The sequence below is a fragment of the Ranitomeya variabilis genome, chromosome 6, assembly GCF_051348905.1.
Source record: "Ranitomeya variabilis isolate aRanVar5 chromosome 6, aRanVar5.hap1, whole genome shotgun sequence".
In the NCBI taxonomy this organism is placed as follows: Eukaryota; Metazoa; Chordata; class Amphibia; order Anura; family Dendrobatidae; genus Ranitomeya; species Ranitomeya variabilis.
The window spans coordinates 491,612,583-491,628,115 of NC_135237.1; the positions used below are offsets into that span (position 1 = coordinate 491,612,583).

General features: G+C 44.5%; 1 protein-coding gene across 4 annotated transcripts in view; it reads right to left on the bottom strand.

Annotated features, from left to right (window-relative positions):
• SNX16 (sorting nexin 16) overlaps positions 1–15,533 on the bottom strand; it is a 41,388-nt gene that overhangs the window by 13,353 nt on the left and 12,502 nt on the right. For all 4 annotated transcript variants that reach the window (XM_077270736.1, XM_077270737.1, XM_077270738.1 and 1 more), the window contains exons 3-6: positions 13,392–13,478; positions 10,336–10,484; positions 810–879; positions 494–630 (exon numbers count right to left, since the gene is read on the bottom strand). In XM_077270736.1, the coding sequence (XP_077126851.1) occupies positions 494–630; positions 810–879; positions 10,336–10,484; positions 13,392–13,478 (443 nt within the window). The remainder of the gene's footprint in view (positions 1–493; positions 631–809; positions 880–10,335; positions 10,485–13,391; positions 13,479–15,533) is intronic.

The window sequence follows — 15,533 nt, forward strand, 5'->3', positions numbered from 1 at the left end:
CCGACTCTGGCACTGGTTTCAGGATGTAATCTTTCATTGCATGCCCTTCAGTGTTCAGTAGTGAACACTGCATGTGTGTGCCAACAGAGCAAGAAGAAAGTAATGAGCTGGTTGTAATCAAAATACATCTCCCTGCCCAAGAATGCGGTCCCTTAGAATCTGCTCGGGGGCCTGATAAAAAGTAATCGAGGGCCATAAATGGCCCTGGGGCCTGAGGTTCCCCATCCCTGATTTAAATGAATGGACTCAATTGTAGCATTATCCGATCCCCGGTCTGAGATCACGATGGTCCCTGATCTTTTGCTGGGACCATTATTCCAGTGATACTTAGATGCAGAGGGTACATTTTTTCACATTACGCCCTCTTACACCTGCAGCACACTAAAAAAAAAAAAATTAAAACTAACAATGCATTTTTACATTTCTAGTAGCAGTGACATTTCCCAGACCTTATGATAAAAAAGCAGAAACTTGTTAATAAGATAAGACTCACTGGACCCGGCTCTCCAGCGTCTGTATGTGCAATTGCTTTTCATTTAACAGCATCTTCAAGGCTTCAAGCTCCTTTTGCTTCTCGGCAAGATCCCTTTGAAGTCTGTAATTTGTTTCTTCTAAAGTCTCACAAAAAGCCTGGACACATACAGACAGGCAGAGATGTTATATAGACACGAGCACGTGGTCAAACTTTACAACTAGACTGAAGAGGACGCCTAACGAAAGCAGAGAGGCACACATGTCCCAAACGATGGAGAAAAAAGAAACGGGAAGCCAGTGGAAAACACATTAAATATGGATTTTAATTTACTCACCCGGCTCTCTTCCAGGCTATCAAAGGGACCAGGCGGATCATCCAGACACAGAAATAATCTCACAGGGGCGCTGAAATCAAAATATGCCCTTTAATAAAGTCTGCAGAGAGTTCTTAAAGTATATATTTATCTCTGATATATAGAGAAAATTTACATAGAGAGCCGAGCATTACTCATCTACCAATCCTGATAGGAAATCAGAATCCAGAGCTGCATTCACAATTCCGCTAGTTGTACACTTGTATTCCCTGCGGTACCATTGTCAGCACAGATCTTACTCTGCTGTACAGTAAAGGGGTTTTCTCAAGTTGTATCTTCAGGAGTGCACTGCTCCCATTTTCAGGCTTCCGGGTTGTCAGGGAGCAGAGTGCTCCTGAATATTAACAATCTGAGCAAGACAATGTTGCAGATGCTGGTCAGAACTATGCTAGCAGCCAGGGAGAGAGCATAAGACAAATTTGCTTCCGCATCATGGAAAAATAGCAGAGGGAACAGAAGAAGGTTGTATCCAGCAATCTGGCCGGCTTCAGAGCAGCACAAGAAGGCTCTAAACAGACTGCTTGTGCAGTTGTGCTGCACACTCATTACCAAGGTGACGGCCACTCAAACTGCAGGGTGGCCGGTAACTTAGGCAATGATCTGAACACTGGTGGCTCAGTGGTTAGCACTTCAGCCTGGCAGTGTTGGTGGCATTTGAACCCAGGACCCCAAGGACAACATCTGCAAAGAGTTTGTATGTTCTCCCTGTGTTTGTATGGGTTTCCTCCTGGTACTCCGGTTTCCTCCCACATTCCAAAGACATACTGATAGGGAATTTAGATTATGAGACCCAATGGGGACAGTGCTGATGAGGTCTAATGCGCTGTGAAATTAATGGCGCTATATAAGTGAGTAAAATAAATAAAATAATAAATTAAAAAGTGCAAAGCTGCTCGTTTTTACCCATACATGACCTTAATATACAGGCTAAAATTTTGCACAGTTCGTAATCTGGAAGCGTTAGGACCCTGCGTGAAGTTTGCATGTTCTCATTGCCTTACTAGGGTCTAATGGGACAGTGTATGAGCATGGCGCCGGTGTCACACGGCAGTAAAACCTCCACTGCCATTTCAATTTCACACTGAGGGACGATTACCTAAAACAGTGTTCAGCAACTCCGGTCCTCAAGAGCCACCAACAGGTTATGTTTTCAGGATTTCCTTAGTATTGCACAGGTGATGGAATTATCACCTGGGCAATACTAAGGAAATCCTGAAAACATGACCGGTCCTCAAGAGCCACCAACAGGTCATGTTTTCAGGATTTCTTTAGTATTGCACAGGTGATGGAATTATCCCCTGGGCAATACTAAGGAAATCCTGAAAACATGACCTGTTGGTGGCTCTTGAGGACCGGAGTTGGGGAACACTGCCCTAAAAGATGGTTGAGTGATCGATCAGAACAGAATGTGGCAGGGGGAACACAGGAGCTCACCGTACACTTACAGAATGTGGCAGGGGGCACACAGGAGCTCACCGTACACTTACAGAATGTGGCAGGGGGAACACAGGAGCTCACCGTACACTTACAGAATGTGGCAGAGGGAACACAGGAGCTCACCGTACACTTACAGAATGTGGCAGGGGGAACACAGGAGCTCACCGTACACCTACAGAATGTGGCAGGGGGAACACAGGAGCTCAGCGTACACTTACAGAATGTGGCAGAGGGAACACAGGAGCTCAGCGTACACTTACAGAATGTGGCAGGGGGAACACAGGAGCTCACCGTACACTTACAGAATGTGGCAGGGGGAACACAGGAGCTCACCGTACACTTACAGAATGTGGCAGAGGGCACACAGAAGCTCACCGTACACTTACAGAATGTGGCAGGGGGCACACAGAAGCTCACCGTACACTTACAGAATGCGGCAGAAAGCACATAGGAGCTGGCTGTACACGTAACTCACTAGACTGATTGCACTAAACTTGTACATGCCATTTAATGGCAGCTGCAGGCAACCACATTCATCTGTTTTTATTTAGGAGCCAAAAAGTATTTGTGTTATTGCATTGGCAATCATACAAATTGCATCCTTGTATAATAAGGGAGTCAGATGACAAAGAGAGAAGGCCCTTAAGTGCTGAACCCAAGAGAAAAACAAAATGAGCAAACACCCTGTAGTAAGTAAATGAATAACAATAGCACATGTAAATAACTTAGAGTACTTACTTAACACTGTTTTGATCAAAAACAAACAAACCCTTCAAAGCCATCTCAGCAGACAAGATTTACCAAATCTGGACAGTGGACAACTCTTGTAGTTCACCTTGTCAGGAGGCGCAAAAATAGATAAGGGCAGGACCTGGGTCCCAACTCTTCTGACACCTGCCTTGGAAAGCTATATAAACAAAATGACCATAGATGGGGAGCCACACCGATGTATGCACAAAGCGCAAAAACTAAACAAAAAAAAATTGAGCCAAAGCACATGTTGGTGTAAGTGCAATACATAGGTGTAAATTCCCACTGTGGCCATTTAACAAGCAGATCCTAAGATAAAAACAAAATGAGAACATTTTTCTGCAGTGTTCCTACACCCCTTAAGTGCTGTATGGTGTTTTTACTGAGCTATTATGTGCCAACAGCCTTGCGCATTAGGCTCAAGACTGGAGACTAGAGATAAGTGAACCCGAACAGTAAAGTTCGGCGTCCGTACTGAACACCTACTGATCGGGCACGGACACCGAACAAGGACTTCACCAGGGAAGTCCATGTTACTGTTTGGGTTCGGCCCCCTGAGCACCTGGCATTTCTCGCGCTGTCATGTTCTTGCAAAACATGGCTACTGATCAGCGGTAAAATCATTACCGGCAGTCAGACAGCTGGGCTCCCACGTTATCAAATGAAAGCGCTAGCCTGCAGTTGTGATCGGTGGTAAAAAGTTTACCTCCGGTCACTGGTGTCTGGCTGATGGGACTACTGCTCCCATCAGCCTACGCCTGCTGTCACTATTAACAGCGAGAGCAGGCGTGGGTGATGGGAGTATTCCACAAAAAAAGAAAAAAAAAATGCTTGATCTTTAAAAGGTCCAAACATGTACTATTAAGGTGTTAAAAAAACCCCCTTCACTAGTGTACACCGCTAGAGCCACAAGACCGTGCAGTCAGAGGACATTCAGTGTAACGCCGCCAGAAATGGACTGGTCTCGCTGGATTTTCAGCTCATGCCATCCTTCATTTAACATGCACACACTCCCAAACAACCTCTTAAAAGGACTCGTTCACATGCAGCATTTTTTTTTTGTTAAACACAGCTGAATTAGCGTAACTTTTCACTGCCCTAACTGTACCAGGATCACCATCTGCCATCACAACAGCTGAGTATGTTGTCACACAGCCGGTTTCTGCTTCTGACTTCTTTGGTGTCCACCTGCTTCCTCTGCAGCTCCAGCAATAAATTGTGATGTGTCCGTCCACAGCAGCAAGTCATGGAGACCTCCAGCCTTTCTGATGGGGAGAATGGTCGGCACATGTGACAGCGAGGACACTGTACACACATTGTTCAGGGAGACGATTCCCACAGAAATCTGCATTTTATTCAATCTACACTGGCAAAGTGTACGGCATCTTTCCTCGTCAGTCAGGAGAGGGACGCTAGCCCACGCAGTCACAACAGCCGGGAGAGGAGAATGAACCATTATTCTTCTGTTCCCCCAATATAAAGCTCTATTATAGCACCAGGACCGCTGGGCGACGGTGTCCACCCCCAGACATTTCCCAGTGAACTCCTTCACCGTCTGCTGATGGGGGCAATGCTCCAAATATGAAGGTCTGTCTGGATCACAGCTAGAAAGGAGAAGACTTGAGAAAACATTCTCAGCAAGAGGACAACCATTACATGACACGATCATTGTCCGGGGCCTCAGATTATCCGGAGGAGCAGCAATACTCCCAGATTATCAGTAGATTTTATTTTCTGGTAACCCTACACAGGGCGTGTTTTTTTATGTACCCGACCGTTGCTCCATCTGACGCCCACACACATTAGGTGGGTGAGCAGGGCCACTCTGACCAGTCTGGGGCCACACACAAGCTTTGGTTTTTGACACTTTATTTCCAATAATAACTTTGTAAACCATTTAAGTGACAGCGGTTCCTTACTAGAAACAGTAAAAGCTTGTTGGCACGTAGTGTTTTTGATAGCTTTTTATTTATATTTTATCCACTTTTTCTCCATGATGGGTGTGGGGGGTATTGCAGCACTTTTTCCAGTAACAGTAAATCAAACCACACAACCATATGTAATTTGCCAATGTTTCATGCTTCTAGCACACCACCTCTAAGAACTGGCTGCTCACTTGTCACCTAATATATCATAATATCCATCCTTAACCCCTTAATGACCGGAGCTTTTCGTTTTTGCTTTTCGCTCCCCTCCTTCCCAGAGCCATAACTTTTATTTTTCCGTCAATATCGGGCTTATTTTTTGCGGGACGAGTTGTCCTTTTGAACGACACCATGTTGTATACTAGAAAACGGGGAAAAAATCCGAGTGCAAGTGAAATTGCAAAAAAAAAAAAAAAAAAAAAAGTGCAATCCCACACTTGCTTTTTGTTTGGCTTTTTTGCTAGGTTTACTAAATGCTAAATCTGACCAGCCATTATGATTCTACAGGTCATTACGAGTTCATAGACACCGAACATGTCTAAGTTCGTTTTTATCTAAGTGGTGAAAAAAAAATTCTAAACTTTGCTAAAGGAAAATATATATATATATATATATATATATATATATATATATATATATATATATTTAGCAATTTTCCAGTGCCTGTAACGTCTCCATTTTTCAGAATCTGGGATTATGTGAGGGCTTATTTTTTGCGTGCCGAGCTGACGTTTTTAATTATACCATTTCGGTGCAGATACGTTCTTTTGATCGACCGCTATTGCATTTTAATGCAATGTCGCGGTGACAAAAAAACCCGTAATTCTGGCATTTGACTTTTTTCTAGCTACACCGTTTAGCGATCAGGTTAATCCTTTTTTTTATTGATAGATCGGGCGATTCTGAATGCAGTAATACCAAATATGTGTAGGTTTGATTTTTTTTTTTTAAATTGTTTTATTTTGCATAGGGCGAAAGGGGGGTGATTTAAAACATATTTTTTATTTTGTTCATAATTTTTTTTTTTTCTTAATTTTGGCATGCTTCAATAGCCTCCATGGGAGGCTAGAAGCTGCCACAACTGGATCACCTCTGCTACATAGATGTGATTTGCAGATAGCCCCTATGTAGTAGAATTGCAGCATTATTTGCTACGAGTGCCGACCACAGGGTGGCGCTAATAGCAATCTGGTATCAACAACCAGAGGTCTGCAGGATCATGTGACAGGGGTCACAGTTGTGCGCATTGCCGGCTGGATGGCCGGAAGCGCTTGAGAGTTTGACAGCGGCATTTAACTAGTTAATAGGTGCGGGTTTATCGCGATTCCGCCCGCGCCTATTGCGGACATATGTCAGCTGTTCAAAACAGCTGACATGTCCCGGCTTTGATGAGGGCTCTCCGCCAGAGGCCACATCAAAGCGGGGGTTCTGCCATCAGACGTACTATTCCGTCCGATGGCAGAAAGGGGTTAAGAATACTTGGTTTGATATTTCAGTGAAAAATTAGCAACTTTCTGAACAGTTTAAAAGGAAAAAGAGAAAAAAAAGAAGGTCGATATGAAATGATCTGGGTGGATTGTGTTACTGGTTATATGGATTATACGAGAGAGGTGATTATCATCATTCTCTAGGATTAAAACCAGTCCAACAACTCCAGGCTGTAACACAATATTCAACGGGGTGTTGAGATATGCAATTAAGAAGTGCAAGACAGCCAAGCTAATAATATAGGGAGTAATATGAGAGAGTCATCAGCACATGCAGAAATGTCTGTGCCTTCTTCTACTGAGAAAAGACCAATATCACGTCTCCAAAAGAATTAAAATGAAAAAAAAAAATCTCTGGATTGGATCAAGATGTGTGGACCAAACTTAGACATGTATGGGTCTGTGATGTGAAGGACCGCACATCTATGTGCCATTTACATCTCATCTGTGTGCAGTTTACACTGATATGTGAACGTGGCATAAATCTGCTGAGGTCTTCACAAGTGTAGAGACACAGCATTGTATCTTAATTAACCAGACGACTATTTTTAGCAAACCAAGAAGAATAGACTTATCTGTATGTTTATTTTTGAATGTATGTGTTGGTCAAGAAAACAGACTTTTGCTTGTGTAAGCCTGCAATATTGACATTTCACATATCATATTGCGCTCTTATCCTTGATGACTAGTGAGGTTTACAGACATGCTAATTATGCATTGTGTAGGCTAGATAGTTTGGTGATTTCGAAAACAGAGGAGGAAAACTATGCAAATAGATTAAATAATCAAGTAATGCTACTTGATCTCATATTCATTCTGTCACTTTATGTCAATACTGAATATAGGACACTTGATAAGTATAAAAAGATGTTACCTGCCTCTATAGAGAGACACAAAGACAGAAATTCTGCCAAGAAATCCAAACATCCAGGGGACCCGACATGACTACTGCCAAGACATCATGGCTCCATCACGAAGGACACAAATCTATAATTCTAAAGGAAACAACCTAGGGGACCTCGGCCCCAGTTGGAAGAATACAGATCTGCTCCATTGACCATCGCTGAACCATGGATAGGTTTGGAGAAAGCCAGGACTGAGACCCGCCAGTCGCCTGGCTCCATGGAGATGTTTGGAGAAGCCAGGGTGTGACCGTCGGGTCAACTGGCCTTGTACCTGAATGGACTCCTCTTCCTACGCTTATTGTCACCTCCTCTCTGTGTGCGTGCCACAGGTGGGTAGTCAACCCTGGGAGCTCTGACATAACAGCTGCATTATCCCGACGAGTCAGCGGAAGGGCGAGACTGTAATGTGTACCATCTTGGAGAATTTTGTTGTGACTGTTCTATGTGTTATCTGCCTGTTTTGCGGTTCATTAAACCATTGCCACACTGTTTTACCCTCACCCTGTGTTGTCTGAGTAGTGGTATGTAGGGTTGAGCGACTTTAACTTTTTTAGGATCGAGTCGGGTTTTGCGAAACCCGACTTTGTCAAAAGTCGAGTCGAGTGAAATCGTCCGATCATCGCGCAAAGTCGGGGATCGACCGAAACATGCAACCCGATGTAAGTCAATTGGGGGAAAAAAGTGTGTTGTGTTCGTTCTCCCTCTCTCTCGTTCTCGCTCTCTCGTTCTCTCTCTCTCGTTCTCTCTCTCTCGTTCTCTCCTCCGTGCACAGCAAAGGTTGTGTTGGACTGTGGAAATCGCTACTTCCCGAACGGTAATATGGCGGTTTTACCCCCTGTGACGCCGCAGAAAGCAAGCCGGAACCTATGTCATCATGCTGCCCACACTCCTTCATTGGCTGAAAAATGGCGGGGAAAGCGTCACATGAAACGCGACTTTGGCGCCAAGATCGCTGACCGCATGGCCGATCCCAAAGTGGGATCGGGTCGGGTTTCATGAAACCCGACTTTGCTGAAAGTCGGTGATTTTTGAAAATGTCCGATCCGTTTCGCTCAACCCTAGTGGTATGCCCACAATATAGGGAGAGCGGGTGTTCGGAGGGACGATCCTTGATCCATGCGGTTTCGGCTAGTGGATGTGTGCCCGCTGACCCCCCGTATTTCCACAACAAAGTATTGACATCTTGGACTCCAAATGATCCTAGCCATATGCCAATACTGTAAGGCCATGTTAACACTTTGCGGTTTTTACCGCGGATCCGCGGTGATTTTGATGCTGCAGGTCCACAGCAGTTTCCATTGCGTTTACATTAACATGTAAACCCTATGGAAACAACAAACCGCAGTGCACATGCTGCGGGAAAAAAACGCGCAGAAACGCAGCGGTTTACAACCCGCAGCATGTCACTTCTTTGTGCAGAATCGCAGCGATTCTGCACCCATAGGAATGCATTGTTCCGCTTACTTCCCGCATGGGGCTGTGCCCACGATGCGGGAAGTAAGCGGATAATGTGCGGTTGCTACCCGGGGTGGAGGAGACTCTCCTCCAGGCCCTGGGAAACCTAAATAGTGTAAAAAAAAAAAAAGAATTAAAATAAAAAATGATGCTATACTCACCTCTCAGCGCTGCACGCTGTCCGGTCTTAGTTGCTGTGCGAGCAGGACCTGCGGTGACGTCGCGGTCACATGACCGTGATGACGCCGCGGTCACATGACCGTGACGTCACGAAGGTCCTTCTCGGCACAGCATCTTTGTAACTGGATCGCCGCGTGCAGCGCCGAGGAGATCCGGACATCAGAGGGTGAGTATAACCATTTTTTATTATTTTTAACATTACTATTGATGCTGCATATGCAGCATCAATAGTACAGGAGTAATCCCGCAGCGGAAACCGCAAAACAAACCGCGATAAATCTGCAGGGATAACCACAGCGGTTTTGCCCTGCAGATTTATCAATTCCGCTGCTGGAGAACCCGCAGAGCACGCCGCAAAGTGTGCACATAGCCTTAGACTTCTAGAAGCCCACCCACCTTGAGAATGAAGGGGTCACGGCACTGCTTTAGCGCTGCAGAATCTTCACCGGATTTCCTGCACTGCGGTTCTTCCGACCACTTGGCTGTACCATAATTTTTCAAGATGGCAATAATATTTTAAAATAAACCTTATGTTATTTTGTGGCACTTTTCTAATTAAAAAGTAACTGTAATTAATGATTAATTAGGCTCAGTGCAACTCAGAGGTCTGTGAATTAATCAGCTTGCCCACCTCCTGATATGTACCGTGAAGGTATTCATCAGAAATCAGGCATAATGTGCTGTGGATGGGATCCTAACCCTGCACAGAAGAGGTGTCACCACTAAGGCCGTCACTTACTGACATGATATGGCCAGCTGCTGAGGGGGTCCGGTGCGCTGCACAGAATAAGAGGGGACCTGCACTGACCCGAGTCACTTCAAAGGAAACTTGCCACTCCTGTAGTTGTGACTCCTGTAGCGGTGAAATATTTATGCATCTGCATAAAAGATGATGGAGGTTATTGTATTCCTCCTCTTCCCAGAAGAAAGCCGAGAGCATCCTCCAGTCCCCCAACCAGACTAACCCATATATACCGCCATGTTATTTACCACCACTCACCTATAGTATTAATACACGTACACTCTGCATTGTATTTAACTATATACTTTCCTGCTGCTAAATACAAAATAAAGCAAATCCCAAGTGCAATTAGTATAAAAGCATCTCTAAAAGGGAAATAGCATTTGACATAATGTATCAGGGGCGTCCTGCCATTCACTGCGATGAACCAGACACCCTACGATTGCTGGAATCTGGTCCCGTATGGATTCGGTTAGCACAGGATTTATCGGAAGTGACGGCTTCAGTTTCTGCCTGCTCTCATTTGTGTAAGTGCACAGCTGAGCAGCAGAGACGTGAGGTCATTAAATGAAATTACGAGAATACCAAGAAAAAAGCCTGACATACCAGTTTGCAATGTCCTTGTGGGCTACCAAGTTCTGTAAGAAAGCCTGAAGGCCTAGCTGCCGGTCCTCGAGGAAATCATAGTCATAATTGTCCTTAAACCAACGTTTAGGTGGAAGAGCGAGCCGGAAACCGGGAAACATTTCTTTCAGCTGTCAGAGAATAAAAGGTACAATATCAGCAGAGGAGCGTAACATCCCAAGAAGCAAAGCGTATGCTGAAAGGGGTCCAGATCGGCTGCTCAAACCAAGCGGTGCTCGGTGCTTCATGGTGCGACCAAACATTTACTGCACCTTCTGCCTGCTCGTTTTTATTTATATCCTCCCCTCTCTAAGTCTATGAAGTCAGAGCTGTCAATCAAATAAGGGAGTAGGGTGGAGGATGAAAAGAAAAACCAAGCAGGTGGGAAGGTGGATTTAAATGACTGGTCCCACCCATTGTGAAGCACTAAGCGCCTGTACTTGGTTTGAACAGTCGTTCTGTGCCGACAGAGTCCCTTTAATAGTCCCTCTCAGGACTCATACATTGATATGCTTCAAACCCTGAATGGAAGATATATAGTTCCTTGTAAAAGTATTCCTCCCCCTCATCCCTTGGCTTTTTACCCATTTTATTACGTTACAACTTGTGTATAAATATTTTTGTAGTGCGATTTGTGTGTGATGCATCAGCATTAATTAGTCTAAGTTGGTGAAGTGAGAACAATATAGGCATAAATTACATTTATGGGAACAAATAACTAAAAATTTGCATGCGCATATGTATTCACCCCTTTTGCTATGAAGCCTTTAAAAATTTCTGGTGCAAACAATCTTCATAAATACTTACCTTGTAATGTCTTCACATCCTGTTCCGTCCAGATGTGTTCGGATCCCAGAATTCCAAGAGGTGGAAGTTCACCGACCACCATATTGGGACACCCAAGCGATGGGTGTCTTAATATGGAAACTGCTGGTGGTACAAGCCTCTTGTGCGGTACCACCAGCAGAACACCATCGCACCACACACACACTGTATACGCCATCGCACCACACACACACACTATATACGCTGTATGCACCACACACACTGTATACGCCGTACGCAGCCTCTTGCGCGGTAGCACCAGCGGAACACCGTCGAGAACACATTGCCGCAGGGATCAGCTGAATGATTCACTTACCGCCTCCATCTTTGTACAGGAGGAGCGAATGAACAGTTTTAATGTGACGCCGCTATCTGTCTGCACAAAGATGGCGGCGGTCTGATTGGCGCAGTGAATCATTTGGCTGATCCCGGCAGCAGATGCGCGGCGTGTCTACAGGCAGAGGAAGCCGGTCACATTAAAGGGGTTTTCCCACGAATGAAAGTTCATTTTAAAAATTGTGTCTGACCATGTACGGAGCATACCACATCTCCTGGGCAGGGGAGGAAGCAAAAGACAATACTGACATTACAGCAGGGGATCCCAGAGCATACATTTTGTGAGGTAAAATATTTAACTGTTTTTAAACAATATTTTACCTCACAAAATGTATCCTGTGCGATCTCCTGCTGTTAGGTCAGTATTGTCTTTTGCTTCCTCCCCTGCCCAGGAGATGTGCTATGCTCCGTACATGGTCAGACACAATTTTTAAAATGAATTTTCGTTCGTGGGAAAACCCCTTTAAAAAGCAAATATGAGCTCCAACATGGCTCCTCCTAAAAAGTACGCCAATGACAATGAAAGGAAAGCAGCAAAGGCACAACGTCGAAGACAACAACGGGCAAATGAGACTCTTGAAGAGCAACAGCATCGCTGGGACAAAACAATGCATATAGCACATGGGGTAGACAGGTCACAGAAGAGCGCACAGATGGCAGAAGTCAACACATGGGGAAAGAGACAGTGGATCGGTGGGTGAGCACATGGGGGAGAGATTCTCAACGCTGCAAAGCCTGCCCCCATCGTGACATTACCGCCCTCCCGATGCGATAGCATCTGGCCTCCATCTAGTTCCCTTCATAAGACACAAGGTAAGTGAAAGGAAGTCCCCCTGTGCGCAATCTAAGTGTCACCTGTCTGTCAGTATATACACTTTACCTTTTCTGAAAGGCCACAGAGGCTGTAACACCATTAAACAAGAGGCACCACTGACCAAACACCATGAAGACCAAGGAGATCTCCAAACAAGTCAGGGACAAAGTTGTTGAGAAGTACAAGTCAGGGTTGGGTTATAAAAAAATTATCCCAATCTCTGATGATCCTCCAGAGCACCATCAAATCCATTATCATCAAATTGAAATAACACAGTACCACAACAAACCTGCCAAGAGAGGGTCACCCACCAAAACTCTCAGACTGGACAATAAAGACATTAATCAGAGAAGCAGCACAGAGACCAAAAGGTACCTGAAGGAGCTGCAGAGTTCCCAAGCAAAAACTTGCGTACCTGTCCATATGACCACAGTAATACACACTACAGAGGCGGTCTTTATAGAACAGCAGCCAGAAAAAAGCCTTTACTTACAATCTGGTGCCAAATTTGCCAAAAGACATGTGGGAGACTCCACAGATGTATGGAGGAAGGTGGTCAGATGAGACCAATATTTTACTTTTTGGCCACCAAGGTAAACCTAATGTCTGGTATTAAACCAACACAACTCATCACCCCAAGAACAACATCCCCACAGTGAAGCATGGTGGTGGCAGCATCATGCTGTGCGGAGGTTTGTCGGCCGCAGCGACAGGACGACAGGAAAAATGGTCCGAGTTGATGGGAAGATGGATGGTGCGAAATACTGAGATATTCTTTCAAAACGTGCTTCAGTTTATCACCGATTTGAGAATGGGATGGAGGTTCACCTCCCAACAAGACAATGACCCAAAGCAACACTCGAGTGGTTTATGGGGAAACAATTAAAATGTTTTGGAGTGGCCTATTCAAAGCCCAGACCTTAATCCAATTGAAAATCTGTGGTCAGATGAAACCTTCAACCTCAAGGTCCAAACAGATGAGAAGGCGCACCGGCCTCACCACAGCAAGGAGGACATTACAGCACAGAACCATAGTGCATTGTTGCAATCAGGCGGTGCTTACCCTGTCATTAAGCCTTGAAAAATCAGTGTACCTCCTGAACACCACCCAGCTCTCCTCCGGGCTTCTTCTAACCAGGATCTTGTATACCTGTCAGTGTGAAAAATCAGAGTTAGGGCTTGTATGTTTTCCCCCAAGGGTAAAAACACTGTTTAACAGCACCAAAGGAAATGAGATTTCTGACGTCTCATGCACATGTTGCTTATTTTTTTCTTGTAGATTTGAACCAGTGTTTTTTCACGTCTGCAGCATGTCAATCATTTCAGTGTTTTAGCAGCATTTGTCACCCATTCAAATGAATGCGGGAAAAAAATATATATATTAGTGTGTGTGTGTGTGTGTGTGTGTGTGTATATGTATGTATGTGTATACACACACACACACACACACACACACTAAAAGAAGATGTAGGGACGTTTAAAAAAAAAAAAACGCAGCATTTTTCCTGCCAACACTCTTATAATAATAATCTTATAAATAATCATGGTGTGCACATTCACTTAAGATGGGAACTGTACATTCATTAAACCTCGCATACACTTCTTAAGAGCCCTGAGCTTGAAACGCGTACCTACTATGGAGGCTATATTAACACATATGGTGAGCTGAACACATCCCTTTCCCCCACATTTTTTTATTTCATTGAATAAGTTATTTTACTAAACTTCCCAGAAAACTTCTCCTTTATCTGTGCGCTTAAATAATGATGACATTCATCAGAAAGCTCCAATGGAGAAGTGACCCATTCTCTGCACTCACTAAGGGCTGGGCGATTCTGACGAACATTAAAATCTCCTTTCTAAAAGTAGGACAATATTTTATTTTAATCTTTCTTCTATTAACTTTTGTACAAAAAATACGCATAAACGTTTTTACAGAAGTTAACGGCTTACATGGAATTTCTATATATATATATACACTGATCACCCAAGCTGTTGCTTAGATGCAGTGGCTGGGATACACCCTAACAAGGCGGTGACCACCACCGCGTGCAGTGAATTGGCATGTACTGGCTTCATCTTTACACTGCACATGGGCAGGATGATGCTCGGAGCTGCCCAATGGGAATATTCAGAGAGATCGGGTCACATACACTACCGTTCAAAAGTTTTGGGCCACTTAGAAATTTCCTTATTTTTTAAAGAAAATCACGTTTTTTTCCAATGAAGCTAACATTAAATGATTCAGAAATACACTATACATTGTTAATGTGGTAAATGACTATTGTGGCAGCAAACGTCTGGTTTGTAATGCAATATCTTCATAGATGTATAGAGGCCCATTTCCACCAACTATCACTCCAGTGTTCATGTTTGCCTACTGTGTTAGAAGGCTAATAGATGGTTAGAATACCCTTGAAAACCCTTGTGCAAGTATGTTAGCGCAGAGCAAAACAGTTTGGCAGATTAGAGAACCTATAAATCTGACCATCCTTTGAACTAATTGAGAATCTGGAGGATTACATTTGTTGGTTCCATTAAACTCTCAAAATGGCAGAAAAAAAAAGAACTTTCATGTGAAACTCAACAGTCTATTCTTGTTCTTAGAAATGAAGGCTATTCTATGCGAGAAATTACCAAGAAACTGAAGATTTCCTACAATGGTGTGTACTACTCCCTTCAGGGGAGAGCACAAACAGGCTCTAACCAGAGTAGAAAGAGAAGCAGGAGGCCCCGCTGCACAACTGAGCAACAAGACAAGTACATTAGAGTCTGTAGTTTGAGAAATCAACGCCTCCCAGGTCCTCATCTGGCAGCTTCATTAAAGGGAACCTGTCGCCCCCAAAATCGATGGGGAGGTAAGCTCACCGTCATCAGGGGCTTATCTACAGCATTCTGTAATACTGTAGATAAGCCCCCGATGTTACCTGAAAGAGGAGAAAAAGACGTTAGATTATACTCACCCAGGGGCGGTCCCGGTACGATGGGAGTTTCAGGTCCGGTACAGCACCTCCCATCTTCATTCCATGACGTCCTCTTCTGGTCTTCATGCCGCGGCTCCGGCGCAGGCGTACTTTGTCTGCCCTGTTGAGGGCAGAGCAAAGTACTGCAGTGCGCAGGCGCCAGGAAAGGTCAGAGAGGCCCGGCGCCTGCACACTGCAGTACTTTGCTCTGCCCTCACCAGGACAGACACAGTACGCTTGCG